Source organism: Bombina bombina, chromosome 11 (assembly GCF_027579735.1).
Source record: "Bombina bombina isolate aBomBom1 chromosome 11, aBomBom1.pri, whole genome shotgun sequence".
Lineage (NCBI taxonomy): Eukaryota > Metazoa > Chordata > Amphibia > Anura > Bombinatoridae > Bombina > Bombina bombina.
The window spans coordinates 167,894,905-167,915,012 of NC_069509.1; the positions used below are offsets into that span (position 1 = coordinate 167,894,905).

Consider the following 20,108-nt stretch of genomic DNA (forward strand, 5'->3'; position numbering starts at 1 on the left):
TATTTGAATCATGAACGTTTAGTTTTGACTTTTCTGTCCCTCTAGCTGACTAATTTGAAAATGGACCTGTCTTAAATCATTATATTGTTTTAATAATAAAATAGATAGGACCTTTTTTTAGTCTGAATCAATCCCTATAGTCATAACATCTTTTTTATTAAAAGAAGAAAATTGAGTGAAAACGTCTGTTAAACAAATAAAATCAATGGATAACAACACTTTAGATTTAGTGTTAGTCATAAAAAAATGCTGCTGATGACTAAATATTGATTAGACAAAAAGTTTCGAGAAAAATATAGAGGGCAAATTAATTGTGCTGCATTATCTATCTTTTTCTGAACAAAAATGACCTGGTGTGGAATGTGAAGCGTAAGGAACAGAAAAGATAAATTACTATTCAAATACAAATATATTTTAATACAAATGAAAAGTCTCATAGCATAGCTAAAAGTACTGCTATATATGTTAGAAGGACATTACTACTTTTAAGCAAATTGAGTCGTTAGCTTTGTATTAAAGGGACAAAAAAACAAATTTGAAATACACCTTGCAATATATTTTAACTTACAGATTGTTTCTAGCAAAAGTTATCCCAGCTTTTATGATAGCTGTTACTGTGCACGAGCATATGGAGGTAGGCTATCTGCTCATGCAAGATCATGCTTATGCGTCACCAGCTGTATCATACGCTAGACAAGATTGAGAATGTATATAGCAGATATCTAAAATGCATAACTGTGTATTTCAAATTTGACTTCAAGGATTTTCTATTTAGAGACTTCCTGTTTCAGTCCCTTCCTTTTGGGTGCATCATTTTCTTCAAGTCGGACTTTAACACGAATCCAGTAAAGAGCATGGTTTAATGTATGAAGGAAGAAATTAAATTAAAGGGACATGAAACCCCAATTGTCTTTTGTGACTCAGACAGAACAAACTATTTTAAAAAAGATTCCAATTTATTTCTATTATCAAATTTGCTTTGTACCCATGATATTCTGTGCTGAAGAGATACCTAGGTAGCATCTGGTGCACTACACGGCAGGAAATAGCGCTGCCCTCTAGTGGTCTTGCAAATGGATAATATTCTTGCAAAACTGCTGCCATATAGTGCTCCAGAAATGGGCCAGCTCCTAAGCATATATCCCTGCTTTTCAACAAAAGATATCAAGAGACGAAGACAAATTGATAATAGAAGTAAATTAGAAAGTTGTTTAAAATCGCATGCTCTGTCTGAATCATGAAAGATACATTTTGGGTTTCATGTCCCTTTAACAAAAAAATCAGATATTAATTAATTGCAAATATACATTCACACATTCTAAACAGAGGTTAATTTAATATAAAGCTGCTCAACTGCTCCTCAGTTATTGGTCGGCAGTGACACATCCCACAAAAATCCCAAAGAAAATGTACGCACATTAAAGGGACATGATACCCACATTTTTCTTTCATGATTCAGGCAGAGCATACAATTTTAAACAACTTTCCAATTTACATCTATTATCAATTTTGCTCTGTTCTCTCAGTATTCTTTGTTAAAAAGAGCAGCAATGCACTACTGGGAATTAGCTGAACACATCAAGTAAGCCAATGACAAGAGGAATATATGTGCAGCCACTAATCAGCAACTAGCTCCCACTAGTGCTTTGCTGGTCCTGAGCCTACCTAGGTATTCTTTTCAACAAAGGATATCGAGAGAACTAAGCAAGTTGGGAAGTTGTTTAAAATGACATACTTTATGTGAATCAGGAAAGAAACAATTTGGTTTTCATATCTTTTAGATACAACAAAGAAAAACCTAACTTTATTGTCCCTTTAATCTTTGTTTTACAGCTAATGTTATATAAATGTCCTATTACCTGCAGATGTGTATGTGGACACAGCAACACTCCTCGTACAACGCGCGAAAAGTCTCGCAAATTAAAGACATAATGAGACTTTGATGGGGTCGGAAGAAAGTTTTCCACAGCTGTCTTATAAATCGCCATGGTGGCCTGTATCATAATCTTGCCAGTTCTGCAACAAAGAGCACGCACTCGTATAAAAGCAACTTAAACGGATGACAGTAATTTGTGACATTTATTTTCTACAGATTGTTGTATAAAGTCGCTAAAGAAAAGCTTGAGATTAAAATCAGATGACTCATTTTTTCAGCCTATAAAATGCACTTGTGTGTAAACAACATTTAAAAGAGAGGTAACTATTGAGAGGGTTATAAAAGTTATTTAAAGGGACAAAATGTATTCTTATCTGATAAATTCATTTATTTTATGGTAGCTATTACTCCTCCTAGTGGCCAGGAGTTAAATTCCCAGGAGTAATGTCTTGTGGACTCTCACCACCTTATGGAAAAAAAATATTTCTTATCTGATAAATGAATTTGCTTCACGGTGGTGAGAGTCTATGAGCTATTACTCCTCCTAGTGGCCAGGAGTTAAATTCCCAGGAGGAGTAATGTCTTGTGGACTCTCGCCACCTTATGAAAGAAAACAAAATTAATTCTTACATGATAAATTCATTTATTTCATGGTGGTGAGAGTCCATGAGACATTACTCCTGGGAATATAACTCCTGGCCACTAGGAGGAGTAATTCAGTTTTAATGGATCAGATGGAGCATGCATTTACCTCATTCTCTTGGTATGCTTTGTTGAAAAGTGTATTTTACTATGGTAACAAGCTACAAATTTATTGGCTAGGTTTTTGCTTTTTTCAGAAAACAAAAATAATGCTCCAAAAATATTATGTAAAAAATAATTACCTTTAATTATTTCTATTAAAATATTAAAATTAGTTTATTATTCAAAAGCATTTTAAAGGGATATGAAACCCAAAATCTCGTTCATGATTCAGACACAGCTTTCCAATTTACTTCTATTATCAACTTTTCTTCATTCTCTTTTATTGATAGCAGGGAAATAAGCTTAAGAGTCTGCAAATTTCTAGAGCACTATATGGCAGTAATTTTGCACAAATGTTACCCATAAGCAAGAGCACTATATGGCAGCACTATTCCCTGCAATGTAGCACTTCAGACACATACCTAGGTATCTCTTAAACACAGAATACCATGAGAACGAAGCAAATTTAGTAATAGAAGTAAATTGGAAGCTTTAGATAATTGTGTGCTCTGTCTGAATCACAAAAACATATTTTTGGGGTTTCATATCCCTTTAAGTAATAATTAATGTTTGACAGTAATTATTGTCCCATCAAAGAGGTCTTACGTGTTTCAGCAGAACCGCATTAGTTATAATTCTTAAACGGACAGCAAAGTCAAATTTAATTTTTTATGATTCAAATAAAGCATTTGATTTTAAACAACTTTCCAACTGACTTCTATTAAAACATGTGCTTTGTTCTCTTGATATCCTTTGTTGAAGAGTAATACGTGGGTGGCTTGATAAAACCTCAGGAACGCGCGCTTGTCTTTAGCAGTCTATGGCAGCAGCGCTTGCGTCTATATATAACTTTACTATAAAATATGCTGCAAAGACTACTGCCAGATGGCTAGAGACACGTGCACACTCCTGAGCTCACCTAGGATTACTATTTAACAAGGGATACCAAGAGAACTAAGGAAAATTGATAACGGAAATAAATTGCAAAGTTGCTCTATCCAATCAATTTAAAGGGAAGGTCCATTTTGATGAATTTGTGCCCGGTTTTTAATAAACCTATTAAAAACAAGGGCACTTTAATTCATCAAAATTGACATTTCACTGTTTTCTTCAAAAACTTACCTTTTAATCCTGGCAGCCGCTCCAGCGATTTCCCTGACCGTTGGAAGCCTCTTCTTACATCAGAAATGACTAATCCGGCTTCCTCCAATCACAGCTTCCCCCCAGGGGAATCTTGGCCTGATGCAACGCTGTGATTGGAGGAAGCCGGATTCGTCATGAAGATAGAAGATGCCGGATGGATGAAGATAGAAGATGCCGTCTGGATGAAGACTTCTGCCCGTCTGGAGGACCACATCTCCCCAGCTTGGATGAAGACTTCTCCCGGCTTTGTTGAGGACTTCGGCCCGGTTGGATGAAGACTTCTCCCGGTAAGGTGATCTTCAAGGGGTTAGTGTTAGGTTTTTTAAGGGGGTATTGGGTGGGTTTTAGAGTAGGGTTGGGTGTATGGGTGGTGGGTTTTAATGTTGGGGGGGATTTGTAATTTTTTTTACAGGTAAAAGAGCTGATTACTTTGGGGCAATGCCCCGCAAAAGGCCCTTTTAAGGGCTATTTGTAATTTAGTGTAGGGTAGGGCTTTTTTTATTTTGGGGGGCCTTTTTTTTGTTAGGATGATTAGATTAGGTTCAATTAGTTTAAAAATCTTGTAATCTGTTTATTATTTTCTGCAATTTTGTGTTTTTTTTTTTGTACTTTAGATAATTTTATTTAATTGTATTTAATTTAGGAAAATAATGTAATTATAGTGTAGTGTTAGGTGTAATTGTAACTTAGGTTAGGGTTTATTTTACAGGTACTTTTGTCTTTATTTTAGCTAGGTAGTTATTAAATAGTTAATAACTATTTACTAACTATTCTACCTAGTTAAAATAAATACAAACTTGCCTATAAAATAAAAATAAACCCTAAGATAGCTACAATGTAACTATTAGTTATATTGTAGCTAGCTTAGGGTTTATTTTATAGGTAAGTATTTAGTTTTAAATAGGAATTATTTAGTTAATGATAGGAATTTTATTTAGATTTATTTAAATTATATTTAAGTTAGGGGGTGTTAGGGTTAGACTTAGATTTAGGGGTTAATAACTTTAGTATAGTGGCGGCGACGTTGGGGGCGGCAGATTAGGGGTTAATAAATGTAGGTAGGTGTCGGTGATGTTAGGGACGGCAGATTAGGGGTTAATAATATTTATCTAATGTTTGCGAGTCGGGAGTGTGGCGGTTTAGGGATTAATATGTTTATAATAGTGGCGGCGATGTCCGGTTCAGCAGATTAGGGGTTAAAAATGTTATTTTAGTGTTTGCGTTTCGGGAGGGCCTCGATTTAGGGGTTAATAGGTAGTTTATGGGTGTTAGTGTACTTTTTAGCACTTTAGTTAAGAGTTTTATGATACAGTGTTGTAGTGTAAAACTCTTGACAGGAGAGGGTCTACCGCTCACTTTTTGGCAGACTCGTAATACCGGCGCTATGCAAGTCCCATTGAAAAAAGAGGATACGCAATTTACGTAAGTGGATTTGCGGTATTTCCAAGTCTGGTCAAAAAAGTGAGAGGTACACCTGTACCTGCAAGACTCGTAATACCAGCGGGCGTTAAAAAGCAGCATTAGGTCCTCTTAACGCTGCTTTTTAAACCTATCGCACAACTCGTAATCTAGCCGTATGTGTTTAAACTCAACTACTACTAGTTTTACAGGATACCTTGTGCTACAATTACATGCTCTAACGGATCAGAGTATAATAGCCATTCCTCTGTTACTAACACTCACTTCTGTAGTCATCATGAGTTATGGCTATAAAAACATTTGAGAGTGGGGATGGCACAATAATGGCTGGGGTATGGGTAAAACCCTCAGCACCCTCCGGCTCCGACCTCATGATAAACACTGGAATAAAGCTGCCTTCAGTCTGTCCTCACTTAAGGAACCAATCCATTCCTAAAACCTGCCCAGAGCTCCATATATATCCTCCATGGGTGTAGATACTGGGGGGGGGGGGGGCAACCCTTTCTTCAGGTCATCCACTCTACACCTGCTCTAGACCTGCACTAACGTCATGTGAACATGGAGAGAGCAGGCGCAAGACACAGAGGTCACCTGCTTGATACTGATGAATAAAGGGGAACAAATCAGAAAGAACTAGAGTTGAAGAAGGCACCTTGGAAAGGGCAGAGACCATTTGGAATGAAAAATAAACATATAAGACTAATATTTGTACATTGATAAGTCAATATCTATTGAATGTAATAAATCACACACACAAAAAATGTATTTGAAGTTCTTAGAAAATAAAGTATACCTCAGAAATGTTACATCAAATCCTTTGCTGAAGTGCCAGTCAGATATGGAGCAAAAGATTTTAGTCAACGTTTCATCATCAAAAGCATTTATGGACACAATGTTTAAATGACGGGTGAAACGACCTGCACGAAAACATAGTTATATAAATATTAACTCTGCACTGCAGACTTTCTGCCCATAATGTTGTCACAATGCCATGCCACATACGGATATCTATTGGCACTGCAGACTTTCTGCCCACAATGTTATCACAATGCCATGTCACACACAGATATCTATTGGCACTGCAAGATTAACAGATCCTATAAAGAGCGTCTGTGAGTTATCACCATTCATACATAAAGCTGACAGAGCAAATAGTAAATTTATTAATCTCACAACAAGCCAGAAAATGTGCTGTCAGAGTGATTTATGCAGCCAGTGTGATGCCAAATTGTGCGTATTGTGCATGATGTTAAAATGGTTCATTCTTAACTATACTTAAATATATTAAAGGGAAAATCTGTGATTGTTCTTTGCTTTCTTGAGAAGCTAAAAAACATTCTGTAGCTACTCAAGGCACCTTGTAGAATAAGGAGTGGTCAGGTAATAGGTAAGCTTAAGAACAGTAATCAGCAAAAATGTTAAAGCTCACCCAGAAATAGAAAGACTATTAAAGGGATAGTAAACCCCCAAATTTTCTTTTATGATTTAGATAGAACATACAATTTTAAACAACTTTCCAATTTACTTCTATTATCAAATTTGCTTCATTCTCTTGTTATCCATTGCTGAAGGGACAGCATTGCACTACTGGCAGCTAGCTATACACATCTAGTTAGCCAATCAGAAGAGACAAATGTGTGCAGGCACCAATTAGCAGCTAGCTCTCACTAGTGTATGATATGTGCATATTCATTTTTAACAAGGGATACCAAGAGAACGAAGCACATTTGAAAATAGAAGTGCATTTAAAAGTGTCTTAAAATGACATGCTCTATCTGAATAATGCAAGTTTAATTTTGACTTTCCTATCCCTTTAAGTACACAAGTACTCAGAATGACATCAAGAAGACTAATTAAAAAAATGTAAAAGAAATCTGTGTCAAACTCAAAGTATACATCAACAAAAAACAACATACAAAGGTGAATGATATTTGCTGCAACATCAAGAAAAGTTGTAAAAATAGTATTTGAGCAAAAAGGAAAAAGAATGAAGAAGATCACTGACGTATGACTTCCATAGCTCTCACATCACCTGAGTGTGTATGAATTACAGTTTACAACATTTTAATTTGAGCTCTGACAGATTATTATTATTATCATTATAAAAAATAAATAAAACATAGCCTCTTTTTCTACACTAAAGAAATAAAGCTTTACAAGTAATGTGTATTTTACCCCTGGTAATAAGTGTCACACACAACATCCTATATCATGTATATCATGTTTGAGCTGTAAGTTTGATTAATGAAATTAAATCAAATTAAAGGAACACTAACTACATTCCATGCACTAAATTCTAATCAAAAGTGCTGCCATTATGAAACCTGGGTTACACTGCAGAAGACGAGTTGCTGCGCATGTGTAAATACGTCAGCACTGGAATGTAGTGAAATATAGATTTCATCAGTGCGGTACCCATGACTAGAGGGAGGTGAGAAATAACTTCAATGCTATGCTTATAAAATGTATTTAGTGTTTAATGTCCCTTTAAACAATTAATTACATATATAAAAACATTTAAAAACTTGTGTTAATAATGGAAGCTCTGTTGGAAATTAAGCTATGAGTGTAAATACATGCTATAGTATGTTTGTACTATTTATCTTACATACCTGTAATGTCATTCCTCCCACCACCAGGTGGACCCATTGCTGTCACAAGCAGAACATCTACAATATCCAGACGTGAGGTATCCTTTCTGTCATACCAGTGTCCATGGTCTATCCACTGTCTAAGTAACTCAATTGGTGGCTGGGCTCCATACACCTCCTTTGCTGGCATATTTAAATCATCTAGAAAAAGAAATAAAACAGTTACAAGGATAAAAAAAAATGTCCAAAGAATACATTTACAAAAATAAGTTAACTACTAACTTATTTTTAAACTACTTTTTCACAGGCTTGATTTCTACTACAAAGTACAGAAATCAGAGGACACAACTCAACATATAGTTAAAATGATATTCTTTTAAGCATTTCAGAATTACATTAGAAACATAAAATAAAAAAAATGTTGAGTCTGTATTGTTTAAAACATGTTATTGTATTAATAAAAACTGTAAGAAAACATATTATATAAAATGTTTGTAACATACTGCATTTGTATTTTATTAAACCACTTATATAAAATGTTTGTAACGTGCATTTGTTTTTTTTAAACCACTTATATAAAATGTTTATGAATGTTACAATATTAATCACATAAGTATTTCTTTCTCAACATCAACATTAATAGCACAGGGTTGACAACCCGATCATTGTCAGTAGTGGCTTCCAGACATTAAACTCAAACCACACTACTCAAGCAGAGTTTATGCCTCCAACTTTTTTTAAAATTATTTGCTCCGTCTGAATCACAAAGGAAGATTTTGGGGTTTCATATCCCTTTAAAGTGACAGTATACACCATTTTTTTATATAACTGCATGTAATAGACACTACTATAAAGATGAATATGTACCTGTACTGATATAAAAATCCAGTATAAAACCTTTTAAAAACGTACGTAGAAGCTCCAAATTTAGCAATTTTGATGAGGTTAGGCTGGGACACCCACTGAAAGGGGCTGAGAGCAGACCCTCACCCCCCTCTGCATATGAAATGACCCATTAAACAAACAGAAACAATCTGAAGTCTGTATACATTAGTATGCATCTAAAACTTTGGGGCTTGGTTAGGAGTCTGGAAATGAGCACAATGTTATTTAAAAATAAGCAAAACTATACATTGTTACAAAAACACTGCCAGGTGGGCTGTACAAATGGATCATCTACAAAACATTTATGCAAAGAAAACTCTAGTTTACAATTTCCATTTAATTGCAGAAAGCACAGAACCAAGGCTCAAATCACTGGCAGCTAAAAGGTGAAAATAAATAGTGACAGGTGTATGATATAAGTGTTTAGCAAGTATACAACAAATTATAAATGAAAGATTTTCTTACCCACAAAAACCACAGCTTTCTTCCCCACTGGAGGTCCGTAAAGACCTTTTCTTCTACGATCTAACTTAGAAAATATAATATCTTGTGTCTGATTAGCTGATGTCCTTGCCGAGAAGTTTATGCAGTTGGCAATGTATGCATTTTTTGGGAGCTTTATTAAGAAGCTGTTGGTTATTACAGATTTGCCGGTTCCAGTCGGCCCAACAAACAGTAAAGGAATACAATGATCTATATATGTTTTCAGGAAGAAGCTCTGTCTAGCAGTTTCCATTGTAGGAATAATGAGATCAGACACCTATTGTAATAAATGAATAATAAAAAAAAAAAACATTTAGGACCATTAAATAAATTAGAATTGTATAATCAACATATGCATAACAAATATACAATGCAATAACACACAAATTTTACATTTTCTTTTTATTTGTATGTCCCCCGTATGGTGTGACAGCCATCAGCAAATCAAACTAATTCATAAAAGTTTGATTTTGACATTAGTGTCCCTAAGGAATATGACATCTTTGAAAGACTTATAAGCATGTAGAATTATTTTTTGCCATATTGTGCTGCAGTCACGTGCCCGTGCCCACTCCTGAGCTTACATTCCTGCTTTTCAACAAAGGATAACAAGAAAACAAAGACAATTTAACAATAGAAGTAATTTGGAAAGTAAATTGAAAAGTTGTTTAAAATTGTATTCTCGATCTGAATGATAAAATAAAAGTTGTGGATTTTATGTCCCTTTAATATTGGCTTAAATTTTAGCTGGGTGGTCAGTAAAATCAGCTGGGTGGTTTGTCCATTAAAAAGGTCCTAGGGAAAACCACTGCAATAGATGTATAAACCCCGTACAGCTTACCCCACTATTCATCCTCCTATCTGCATGGAGGATTTTTTCCTACGCAAAGTGGGCAGCTTCTGCTTGAAGTGTGCACTCGTATACGCTTTTGCCTACTTTGTGCCCCTGCTAACTATATGTAAATGCAGTTACTACAGCTCTGCGCAGTAAACGGTATTAGCCCCGTTTACATATTGTAGGGGGACAGCTTTAGCACGTGAGCGCTCTTCTATTCTACATTATGGAAAATAATTGCTGATTTTTACTTTTAGCACAGAAAAACAGAGTGATGCATTTGTGCATCAATGATATCATAGCGCCTTACTAAAGCACTGAAAATGATTAATAATTCCATTTAAATATGTTACTTCTGCACCTGTCCCTTTAAACAATAATAGCCAGACGCATTTATTACTTCTGCACCTGCCCCTTTAAACAATAATAGCCAGACGCATTTATTACTTCTGCACCTGCCCCTTTAAACAATAATAGCCAGACGCATTTATTTACTTCTGCACCTGCCCCTTTAAACAATAATAGCCAGACGCATTTATTTACTTCTGCACCTGCCCCTTTAAACAATAATAGCCAGACGCATTTATTTACCTTAGCAGTCGGGGAAATAGTCAGTTCTTCCTTAGTAATGTATTCTGTCCATACATTCCACTGGCCGCTGGCTTGCTTGTGAAAATAATAGTCATAGACACTCCCTGTCAAGCAGATGATATAACGGTTTATTACAGTAACTCCTAGTTGTTCCATTTTATTTCAGGGTCTCACTTATTATGTATCCAACATCATTTTACTTTACTATAAATATAATTATTAGTTAAATAACTATGTTCATGTGACGCAAGTTTAATCATACGGAATCACTGTGTCATTTTCCTGTGTAGTGCATTTTATTTAGCCTGTAAAATGCCTTTTAAGCATCTTTAAACTAATGTATCCCAAATAGTAAAGTTACTGACAACTACAAAACTCATATAAGTGTAATTTAAAGGGACATGAGACCCAAAATGTTTCTTATATGATTCAGATAGAGAATACAATTTTAAACGTTTCCAATTTACGTCTTTTATCAAACTTGCTTTGTTCTCGTTATTCTTTGTTGAAGTGATATCTAGATAGGTAGTGTGCATATATCTGAAGCATAACATGACAGTAAATAGTGCTGCCATCTAGTGCTCTTGCTAATGTATAACTATTGAAAAACTGCTGCCATCTAGTGCTGAAGACACGTGCACACTCCTGAACTTACCTGCTTTTCAACAAAATATAGCAAGAAAACAAAGACATTTCAATAATAGAAGTAAATTGGAATTTTGTTTAAAATTGTATGTTCTATCTAAATAATGAAAGAAAAATGTGGGGTTTTATGTCCATTTATGTTAACAAAATAGAGTGTAATATTAGTTAATAAAATAGAGTGTAATATTAGTTAACAAAATAGAGTGTAATATTAGTTAATAAAATAAAGTGTAATATTAGTTAACAAAATAGAGTGTAATATTAGTTAATAAAATAGAGTGTAATATTAGTTAATAAAATAGAGTGTAATATTAGTTAATAAAATAAAGTGTAATATTAGTTAACAAAATAGAGTGTAATATTAGTTAATAAAATAGAGTGTAATATTAGTTAATAAAATAAAGTGTAATATTAGTTAACAAAATAGAGTGTTATATTAGTTAACAAAATAGAGTGTTATATTAGTTAATAAAATAGAGTGTAATATTAGTTAACAAAATAGAGTGTAATATTAGTTAATAAAATAGAGTGTAATATTAGTTAACAAAATAGAGTGTAATATTAGTTAATAAAATAGAGTGTAATATTAATTAATAAAATAAAGTGTAATATTAGTTAATAAAATAAAGCGTAATATTAGTTAATAAAATAGAGTGTAATATTAGTTAATAAAATAGAGTGTAATATTAGTTAACAAAATAGAGTGTAATATTAGTTAATAAAATAGAGTGTAATATTAGTTAACAAAATAGAGTGTAATATTAGTTAACAAAATAGAGTGTTATATTAGTTAATAAAATATAGTGTAATATTAGTTAATAAAATAGAGTGTAATATTAGTTAATAGAATAGAGTGCAATATTAGTTAATAAAATAGAGTGTAATATTAATTAACAAAATAGAGTGTAATATTAGTTAATAAAATAGAGTGTAATATTAGTTAACAAAATAAAGTGTAATATTAGTTAATAAAATAGAGTGTAATATTAGTTAATAAAATAGAGTGTAATATTAGTTTATAAAATAGAGTGTAATATTAGTTAACAAAATAGAGTGTAATATTAGTTAATAAAATAGAGTGTAATATTAGTTAACAAAATAAAGTGTAATATTAGTTAACAAAATAAAGTGTAATATTAGTTAATAAAATAGAGTGTAATATTAGTTAATAAAATAGAGTGTAATATTAGTTAATAAAATAGAGTGTAATATTAGTTAATAAAATAAAGTGTAATATTAGTTAACAAAATAGAGTGTAATATTAGTTAATAAAATAGAGTGTAATATTAGTTAATAAAATAAAGTGTAATATTAGTTAACAAAATAGAGTGTTATATTAGTTAACAAAATAGAGTGTTATATTAGTTAATAAAATAGAGTGTAATATTAGTTAACAAAATAGAGTGTAATATTAGTTAATAAAATAGAGTGTAATATTAGTTAACAAAATAGAGTGTAATATTAGTTAATAAAATAGAGTGTAATATTAATTAATAAAATAAAGTGTAATATTAGTTAATAAAATAAAGCGTAATATTAGTTAATAAAATAGAGTGTAATATTAGTTAATAAAATAGAGTGTAATATTAGTTAACAAAATAGAGTGTAATATTAGTTAACAAAATAGAGTGTAATATTAGTTAACAAAATAGAGTGTAATATTAGTTAACAAAATAGAGTGTTATATTAGTTAATAAAATATAGTGTAATATTAGTTAATAAAATAGAGTGTAATATTAGTTAATAAAATAGAGTGCAATATTAGTTAATAAAATAGAGTGTAATATTAGTTAACAAAATAGAGTGTAATATTAGTTAATAAAATAGAGTGTAATATTAGTTAACAAAATAAAGTGTAATATTAGTTAATAAAATAGAGTGTAATATTAGTTAACAAAATAAAGTGTAATATTAGTTAATAAAATAGAGTGTAATATTAGTTAATAAAATAGAGTGTAATATTAGTTAATAAAATAGAGTGTTAATTGACTAAAAACAAAAGGTACAAATTCTGACCACCTTCAGACAATTGTTGTATTTAATCAATCACAAAACTATTTGGATAGTGGTATTGGAGACAATAAATCTATATCCACTGGTCCCTGTGCATTTACCGCAAAGTGGCCGATTTATCATGGCCCCGAATGGGGCCAAATACCCCGGTTTCCGCGCAAGTCTTCATACTCGCCGGAAACAGGAGTTAATAAGCAGCGGTCTTAAGACCACTGCTATTTAACTCGTCCGCTGCCTCTGAGGCTGCGGACATCAATCTGCCAGATCGAATATGATTGGGTTGATTGACACTCCCTGCTAGCGGCTGATTGGCCATGAATCTGCAGGGGGGCAGCATTGCACAAACAGTTCACCAGAACTGCTTGTGCAATGTTAAATGCCGACAGCATATATCTGGCAGAACATGATACGCTTCATTGTATCATGTCCACCAGACATTGATAAATCGGCCCCAAAGAGTGAAATATCCATTTGGAAGTGTTGTACAAGATCAACTTCTGATTATTATGTTATTTCATACATTGGAACTCATGTTAAAACTGGCCCCTGCACTGAAATAAATATATCATACTGAACATCCATTTGTCATTCTCAAGCAGTTTCTAAAATCATTTAAAATATTATCTGATCAGTATCCAATGAATCCTGTACGTCAGTTTCTCATAGAAGTTCAACGTGGTGGTACCCAGGGCTGGAACACACAGCCCAAGCTACACTTAAATAAAATTTAAGGGAAAGTAAAGTGAAAGTTAAGCATTTGATAGATCATGCAATTTGATACAACTTTCCAATTTACTTCTAGCATTACTCTTTAACAAGGAATCCCAAGAGAACTAAGCAAAATTGATAATAGAAGTAAATTGTAAAGTTATTTAAAATGTCATGATCTATCCGATCCTTTTATGTTTAATTTTGACTTTACTGTCCCCTTTAAATCTTGTTTTTCAAACCTGGTGTAACATCTGTACCACTTTGTTACTTTTACACCATAAATACTAGATAGTTCTCTCTATCACCTCTGGCATCCAAGTTTATATTTAAAGTAATAACTATAAACAATTTTGCCAGGAGCCAATAAATACTTAAAGTGATGGTAAATCCTAGCGTTTCTAAAACAGTAGGACTTACCATCACTAAACATAAATAAGACTTTCAGTGATCACTTTGTAAAAAAAAGTGTGCTATTCGCTCCTTTTCTGTGCCGCTGACTCCTCGCTAAACTCAGAAGCTCCGGCCTTCCACGGCACAGCTCTCATTTTTCAATGAGATGATGTTTCCAACTCTAAACCAATAGCTGTGCTAGCCCTATGGCGCTGTTCTGTATGCTAGCATGGCTATTGGCTTAGAGGTGGAAACGTCACCTCATTGAAAAAAGAGCGCTGTGCCGTGGGCAGCTGGAGCTGCTGAGTTTAGGGTAATTTTAGCACACATTTTTTTTTACAAAGTGATCACTGAAAGTCGTATTTATTTTTAGTGATGGTAAATCCTAGCGTTTTTTAAATGCTAGGATTTACCATCCCTTTAAGTATATATAGGTGTTGTATGTATGTAGTAAGGCTCTAAGCAACAAGAAAAAAAACACCAAAGAGCTTTTGGCTACTTTCAGTTACTTAAAACAAGTTTTAGAAAACATAATTATAGTTGACAAATAGGATGTTTTTAATACCTCTCTCAGGCATCACATTGTTTTTTGTCAGTTTTACGCTTTTGGGTCGTGGGTGCTTATCGTCCATTCCCATTATGAGGTTACGGTAGAAAATATCAAATTTTTTTCTGCTGTCAGAATTAATAGTTCCACCAATTGACCAAACCACTGCAAACAGGAAGAGTCCTTGCAACCACAATGTAATCTGCTGGCTGGTCATTGGTTCTTTCCCGTCTTCACCAGATGCTGCAATTTCATCTAAAATAAACCAGAGACGCAGTCACTTCTTAATCTGATTCTAGATTTAAATTTGCTTAAAGTGTAGAAGATTTGGTAAATCTAACGATCAAGAAAAATTAACACAAAGAGGGGGGGGGGGCAAAAAGTAAAAAGATATTAAAACAAAAAAGCACAGAAAAATAAAAAGCAGAAACTCATAGTAGAAATATTAATCCCTGGCTCTCCTTACCATTTATCCAAATTCCCTTACATTTAATCAGATTGCTTCAGGTGTTAAAAGTTTTCAAATACAAAGTAATTTCAAACCATTAGAAAATATGTGCAATTTATTTATCACAAGATTTTCAAATGCATTTATAGTGAGATAGCACCCCCTATGCCTCGCATGGGAACAACACAACAGCAGGATTTCAATCCTTCATACAACAACGTGGGATCCTGAAGGTGGCAGACTTAAAGGGACAGTGTACTGTAAACTTTACATCCCTTTGATGTGATCCCATAAATCAGTTTTACTTGCTGGAGTGTATTACATTATTTATAAATAGCCCCTTTAGCTTTATTTTGTCATTAGCTGATTTTGCCTCACCTATACTGAAAATTTCAGTACTTGAGTGATAAAGCTAAGTAAAAAGGGAAAGTTTAAATAAATCCCTCTCCCAGTCGGGTGGAACAGATAGGTACTAAAATGTTCATTTTCAATTGTTATCTCAGACAGATATAAGATAAGGAAGCCACTGAGGGCTTTATGCTCTTCAATTATATAGGGGTCTATTTATGATAGTGCGGACAGACATGATATGATGTAGCGTATCAAGTTCGCCACAAATCGATAAATGCCGACAGCATACACTGTCGGCATTTATCATTGCACCATTAGTTCTTGTGAACTGGCCGTAAGCAGGAGGTGTCAATCAAACCGATCATATTCGATCGGGTTGATTTCTGTCCGGTGCCTCAGAGCAGGCGGACAGGTTATGGAGCAGTGGTCTTTAGACCGCTGCTTTATAACTTCCGTTTCCAGGCTCGCTGGAAACATGGGGCATCAAGCTCCGTATGGAGCTTGATAAATTGACCCGATAGTCTTAATTATTAACTATCTAAATGTGTTAAATTCTGCATAGCAAGTACCTTACTAAGGATTATGACACAAGTAAAGTCTTGTGTTCAGAAAGAAATGAATAATCTTACCAAGCAGACAAGTGTACAGCCTCATCATACTGTACGCTAGATGTATAGGAGACGTTTGTACCAGAAATTTGCATTCAAGACGGATGAAGTCCAAGCAAGGTTGAACGAGCCAGTTAAACATGTCATTAATCTGATGGCAAAGCAAAATAAATTGATAAATGTTACATTTTTAGTGCTCCGTATACATACATATTCAAAAGAGCATCATAAAACAATGTAAGAAAACTAGTTTGCTCAAACCAAGTGATATATCTCAAAAGCTGGCCAACATCCCATAAAGGCAAAGAATGGATTTTTTCAATTTAATGATGCAGTTGAAATAAATTACTTTCTAGGGATAAAGTAGTTATAAGCTTTACTGCACTAAATATTTTGTATTTTGTAAATTTCACAAAAAAAAGGACAACTTGCATAGAAATATAGATGTTGGTGGCAGATAATAACGAAAAGGACTATCTAATCTGCCCATATTTTCTTCTGAATTTTAAGCTAAATTGATTCATATAATATCCTTACGCCTATTCCTAAATTCAATAAATATAATGTGTCCTTACTATCCTGTTATCTATTTTTTCCCAAAATGGGGCAATAATTCAATGAGGACACTAAATGGTCCAAACTTTGTTTTGTTTCGTGTGTTTGTTTTTTTAACAATATAAATTTCACTTTTTGGGGCCGATTTACAATGCCTCGAACAGGGCCAATTCGCCTTCAGGCCGGAAACAGGAGTTAAGAAGCAGCGGTCTTAAGACTGCTGCTCCTTAACTGGATCCGCCACCTCTGAGCGATGTACAGCAATCAACCCGATCGAATACTATCGGGTTGAATGACACCCCCTGCTAGCGGGCGATTGGCCGCGAATGTGCAGGGGGCGGCATTGCACAAGCAGTTCACTAGAACTGCTTGTGCAATACTGAATGCCGACAGAATTTGCTGTCCACATTCAGCGATGTCTGGCGGACATGTTACGCTACAGTGTATCATGTCCACTAGACTTTGATAATTCGGCCTCAGTATCTGAATATATTCAATAACAACTACATGAAGTAAGAGCAGATCTGATATTTGGCTTTGAGATGGTGTTAGACATACAGATTTAAACTGTTTTGGAATGGGTAGAAATGTGCAGATTATAGTCAGAGTCTTAATGCGGTAAGATAGGGGAAACTAGGTACAAAGAGTATACAGTCCCAGTTTCAAATCTTGGTATTTTTGCAGCCTTTAAGTGCTGTACAGGACAGCCCTGCTTAAGACCATATGTAATGAGTTTGCAGCTTTATAAGAAGTCATAATAGTTTAGTGGAAAGGATGGGGGAAGTTCTCAGTGAGTAGAATAGTTGGGAGAATCATGGATATGTTTGGAAAGTGTTGGAGTAATATGGATAAGACATAGCTATTTAAGCCAATTATTGTCCATGATTCAGATTCATAGGTCAAGGAAAAGTATATATGATATCTCAGCCTCTACTCCATGATACCACCTACCTCTTATTTCTTGTTTTCCCTTTAATAATCAGTTCAAGGGACATGAACAGCAATTGTAATATATATATATATATATATATATATATATATATACACACAGTATATATATTATTATTATTGGTTATTTGTAGAGCGCCAACAGATTCTGCAGCGCTATAAACAAAGGGAGAGTACAACAAAACAATTATAGGGATCAAATTGGTAGAGGGCCCTGCCAAGAGTTGCACTGTTGTAGTCAGCTCTTAAGAAGGTGATCTACAAACAGCTGGACTCTTAGGCTTACATGCTAAGGGGGTTCAGGGGATAGCAATGGAGGAGAGGAACTGGTATTAGGAAAGTTTAGTGTAGGTTGTATGCAGGCAGAGAGTTCCACAAGATGGGAGCCAGTCTGGAGAAGTCCTGTAAACGGGAGTGTGATGAGGTGACAAGAGAGGAGGAGAGTAGGAGGTCATGAGCAGAGCGAAGGGGACGGGAGGGAGAGTATCTGGAGACAAGGTCTGACATGTAGGGGGGAGCAGTGCAGTTGAGGGCTTTGTATGTCAGAATGAGAATTTTGTGTTTGATCTTAGAGGCAAGAGGAAGCCAGTGAAGGGATTGGCAGAGAGGTGCAGCAGATGAAGAGCGACGTGTAAGGAAGATGAGTCTGGCAGAGGCATTCATTATGGATTGTAAAGGAGCTAGGCGGCAGGTGGGGAGACCAGAGAGGACAGAGTTACAGTAATCAAGGCGGGAAAGAATGAGAGAGTGGATTAAAATCTTAGTTGTGTCTTGTGTAAGGAAGTGTCTAATTTTAGAGATGTTTTTAAGTTGGAAGCGGCAGGCTTTAGTCAAGGACTGAATGTGAGGAGTGAAAGAAAGATCTGAGTCAAATGTGACCCCGAAACATCGGGCATGCGGTATAGGGGTAATGATGGAGTTGTCAACAGTTATAGAAAGATTGGGGGTGGAGAGTTTTGAGGAAGGGGGGAAATAAGGAGCTCAGTTTTGAAGAGATTTAGCTTGAGGTAGTGAGAGGATATCCAGTTAGAGATGTGAAAAAGACAGTTAGTGACACGGGTTAGCAAGGAAGGAGATAGGTCTGGTGCAGAGAAGTAGATTTGGGTGTCGTCAGCATACAAATGATATTGTAAACCGTGGGACTTTATTAGGGAACCTAGTGATGAAGTGTAGATTGAGAAGAGAAGGGGACCGAGGACAGAGCCTTGCGGTACTCCGACAGAAAGTGGTGACGGGGCAGAGGAGGCCCCAGAGAAGGCTACACTAAAGGTACGGTTTGACAGGAAGGAAGAGAGCCATGAGAGGGCTGTGTCACAGATGCCGAAGGATTGGAGGGTTTGGAGCAAAAGAGGGTGGTCAACAGTGTCAAAGGTTGCGGACAGATCAAGGAGGATAAGCAGAGAGAAGTGGCCTTTTGATTTTGCTGTAAGTAGGTCATTGGTAACCTTAACAATTGCTGTCTCTGTGGAGTGATGGGGACGAAATCCAGATTGCAGTGGGTCAAGGAGGGAGTTTATTGTAAGGAAATGGGATAGGCGTGCATAAACTAGTTTTTCGAGAAGCTTTGATGCAAGAGGGGGGAGGGAAATAGGGTGGTAGTTGGATGGGGAGGTAGGATCAAGGGAAGGTTTTTTGAGGATGGGTGTGACTAGTGCATGTTTCAGTGATGAGGGAAATATACCAGTGCTGAGGGAGAGGTTGAAAGTGTGTGTAAGTATAGGGGAAAGGGTAGCAGAGAGGGAGAGGAGTAGCTGTGAGGGGATAGGGTCAAGGGGACAGGTGAGAGCGCAGTATAATTGCTGAGACTCCTTCCTCAGTGACAGGGGAGAATGAGCTAAGTATAAGGTTATGTGGGTTGTGGTTGAATGAGAGCATTTGAGGGGGTGAGAGAAAGGAATTATGTTGAGACCTGATTTTATTTCTGATAGAGTCGATTTTGTTATTGAAGTGGCTGGCAAAGTCTTGAGCTGACACAGAAGTTGCATTATGAGGTGGGGAGAGCGGAGAAGGGTATTGAAAGTGGAGAACAAACGTTTTGGGTTTGAAGAAAGATCAGAGATAAGAGTAGAGAAGTAATATTGCTTATAATCCTAAATTATTCCAGATACAGGCTGTATTGTATCTGGAATAATATAGGATTAATGAGGATTTCCTATTATGGCAATACCAAATTGAGTTGGGCACTGTCGTGCTTTACCTATTATTCCGATTGGATACCTGCCTTAGTGCTGCTATGTTGACAGTCATGTCATCTGTGGTTGTGGACGGGACCACACGTTCTGTTTAGGTGGTTACTATGGGAACCTAATAGCCAATCAAATCGTG

At 35.1% G+C, this 20,108-nt stretch overlaps 1 protein-coding gene across 1 annotated transcript in view; it reads right to left on the minus strand.

Annotated features, from left to right (window-relative positions):
• Positions 1–20,108, minus strand: part of DNAH3 (dynein axonemal heavy chain 3) — a 611,780-nt gene that overhangs the window by 115,983 nt on the left and 475,689 nt on the right. The window contains exons 39-45 of the mRNA XM_053694256.1: positions 16,302–16,431; positions 14,892–15,128; positions 10,568–10,671; positions 9,124–9,418; positions 7,795–7,974; positions 5,976–6,099; positions 1,860–2,016 (exon numbers count right to left, since the gene is read on the minus strand). Of these exons, the coding sequence (XP_053550231.1) occupies positions 1,860–2,016; positions 5,976–6,099; positions 7,795–7,974; positions 9,124–9,418; positions 10,568–10,671; positions 14,892–15,128; positions 16,302–16,431 (1,227 nt within the window). The remainder of the gene's footprint in view (positions 1–1,859; positions 2,017–5,975; positions 6,100–7,794; positions 7,975–9,123; positions 9,419–10,567; positions 10,672–14,891; positions 15,129–16,301; positions 16,432–20,108) is intronic.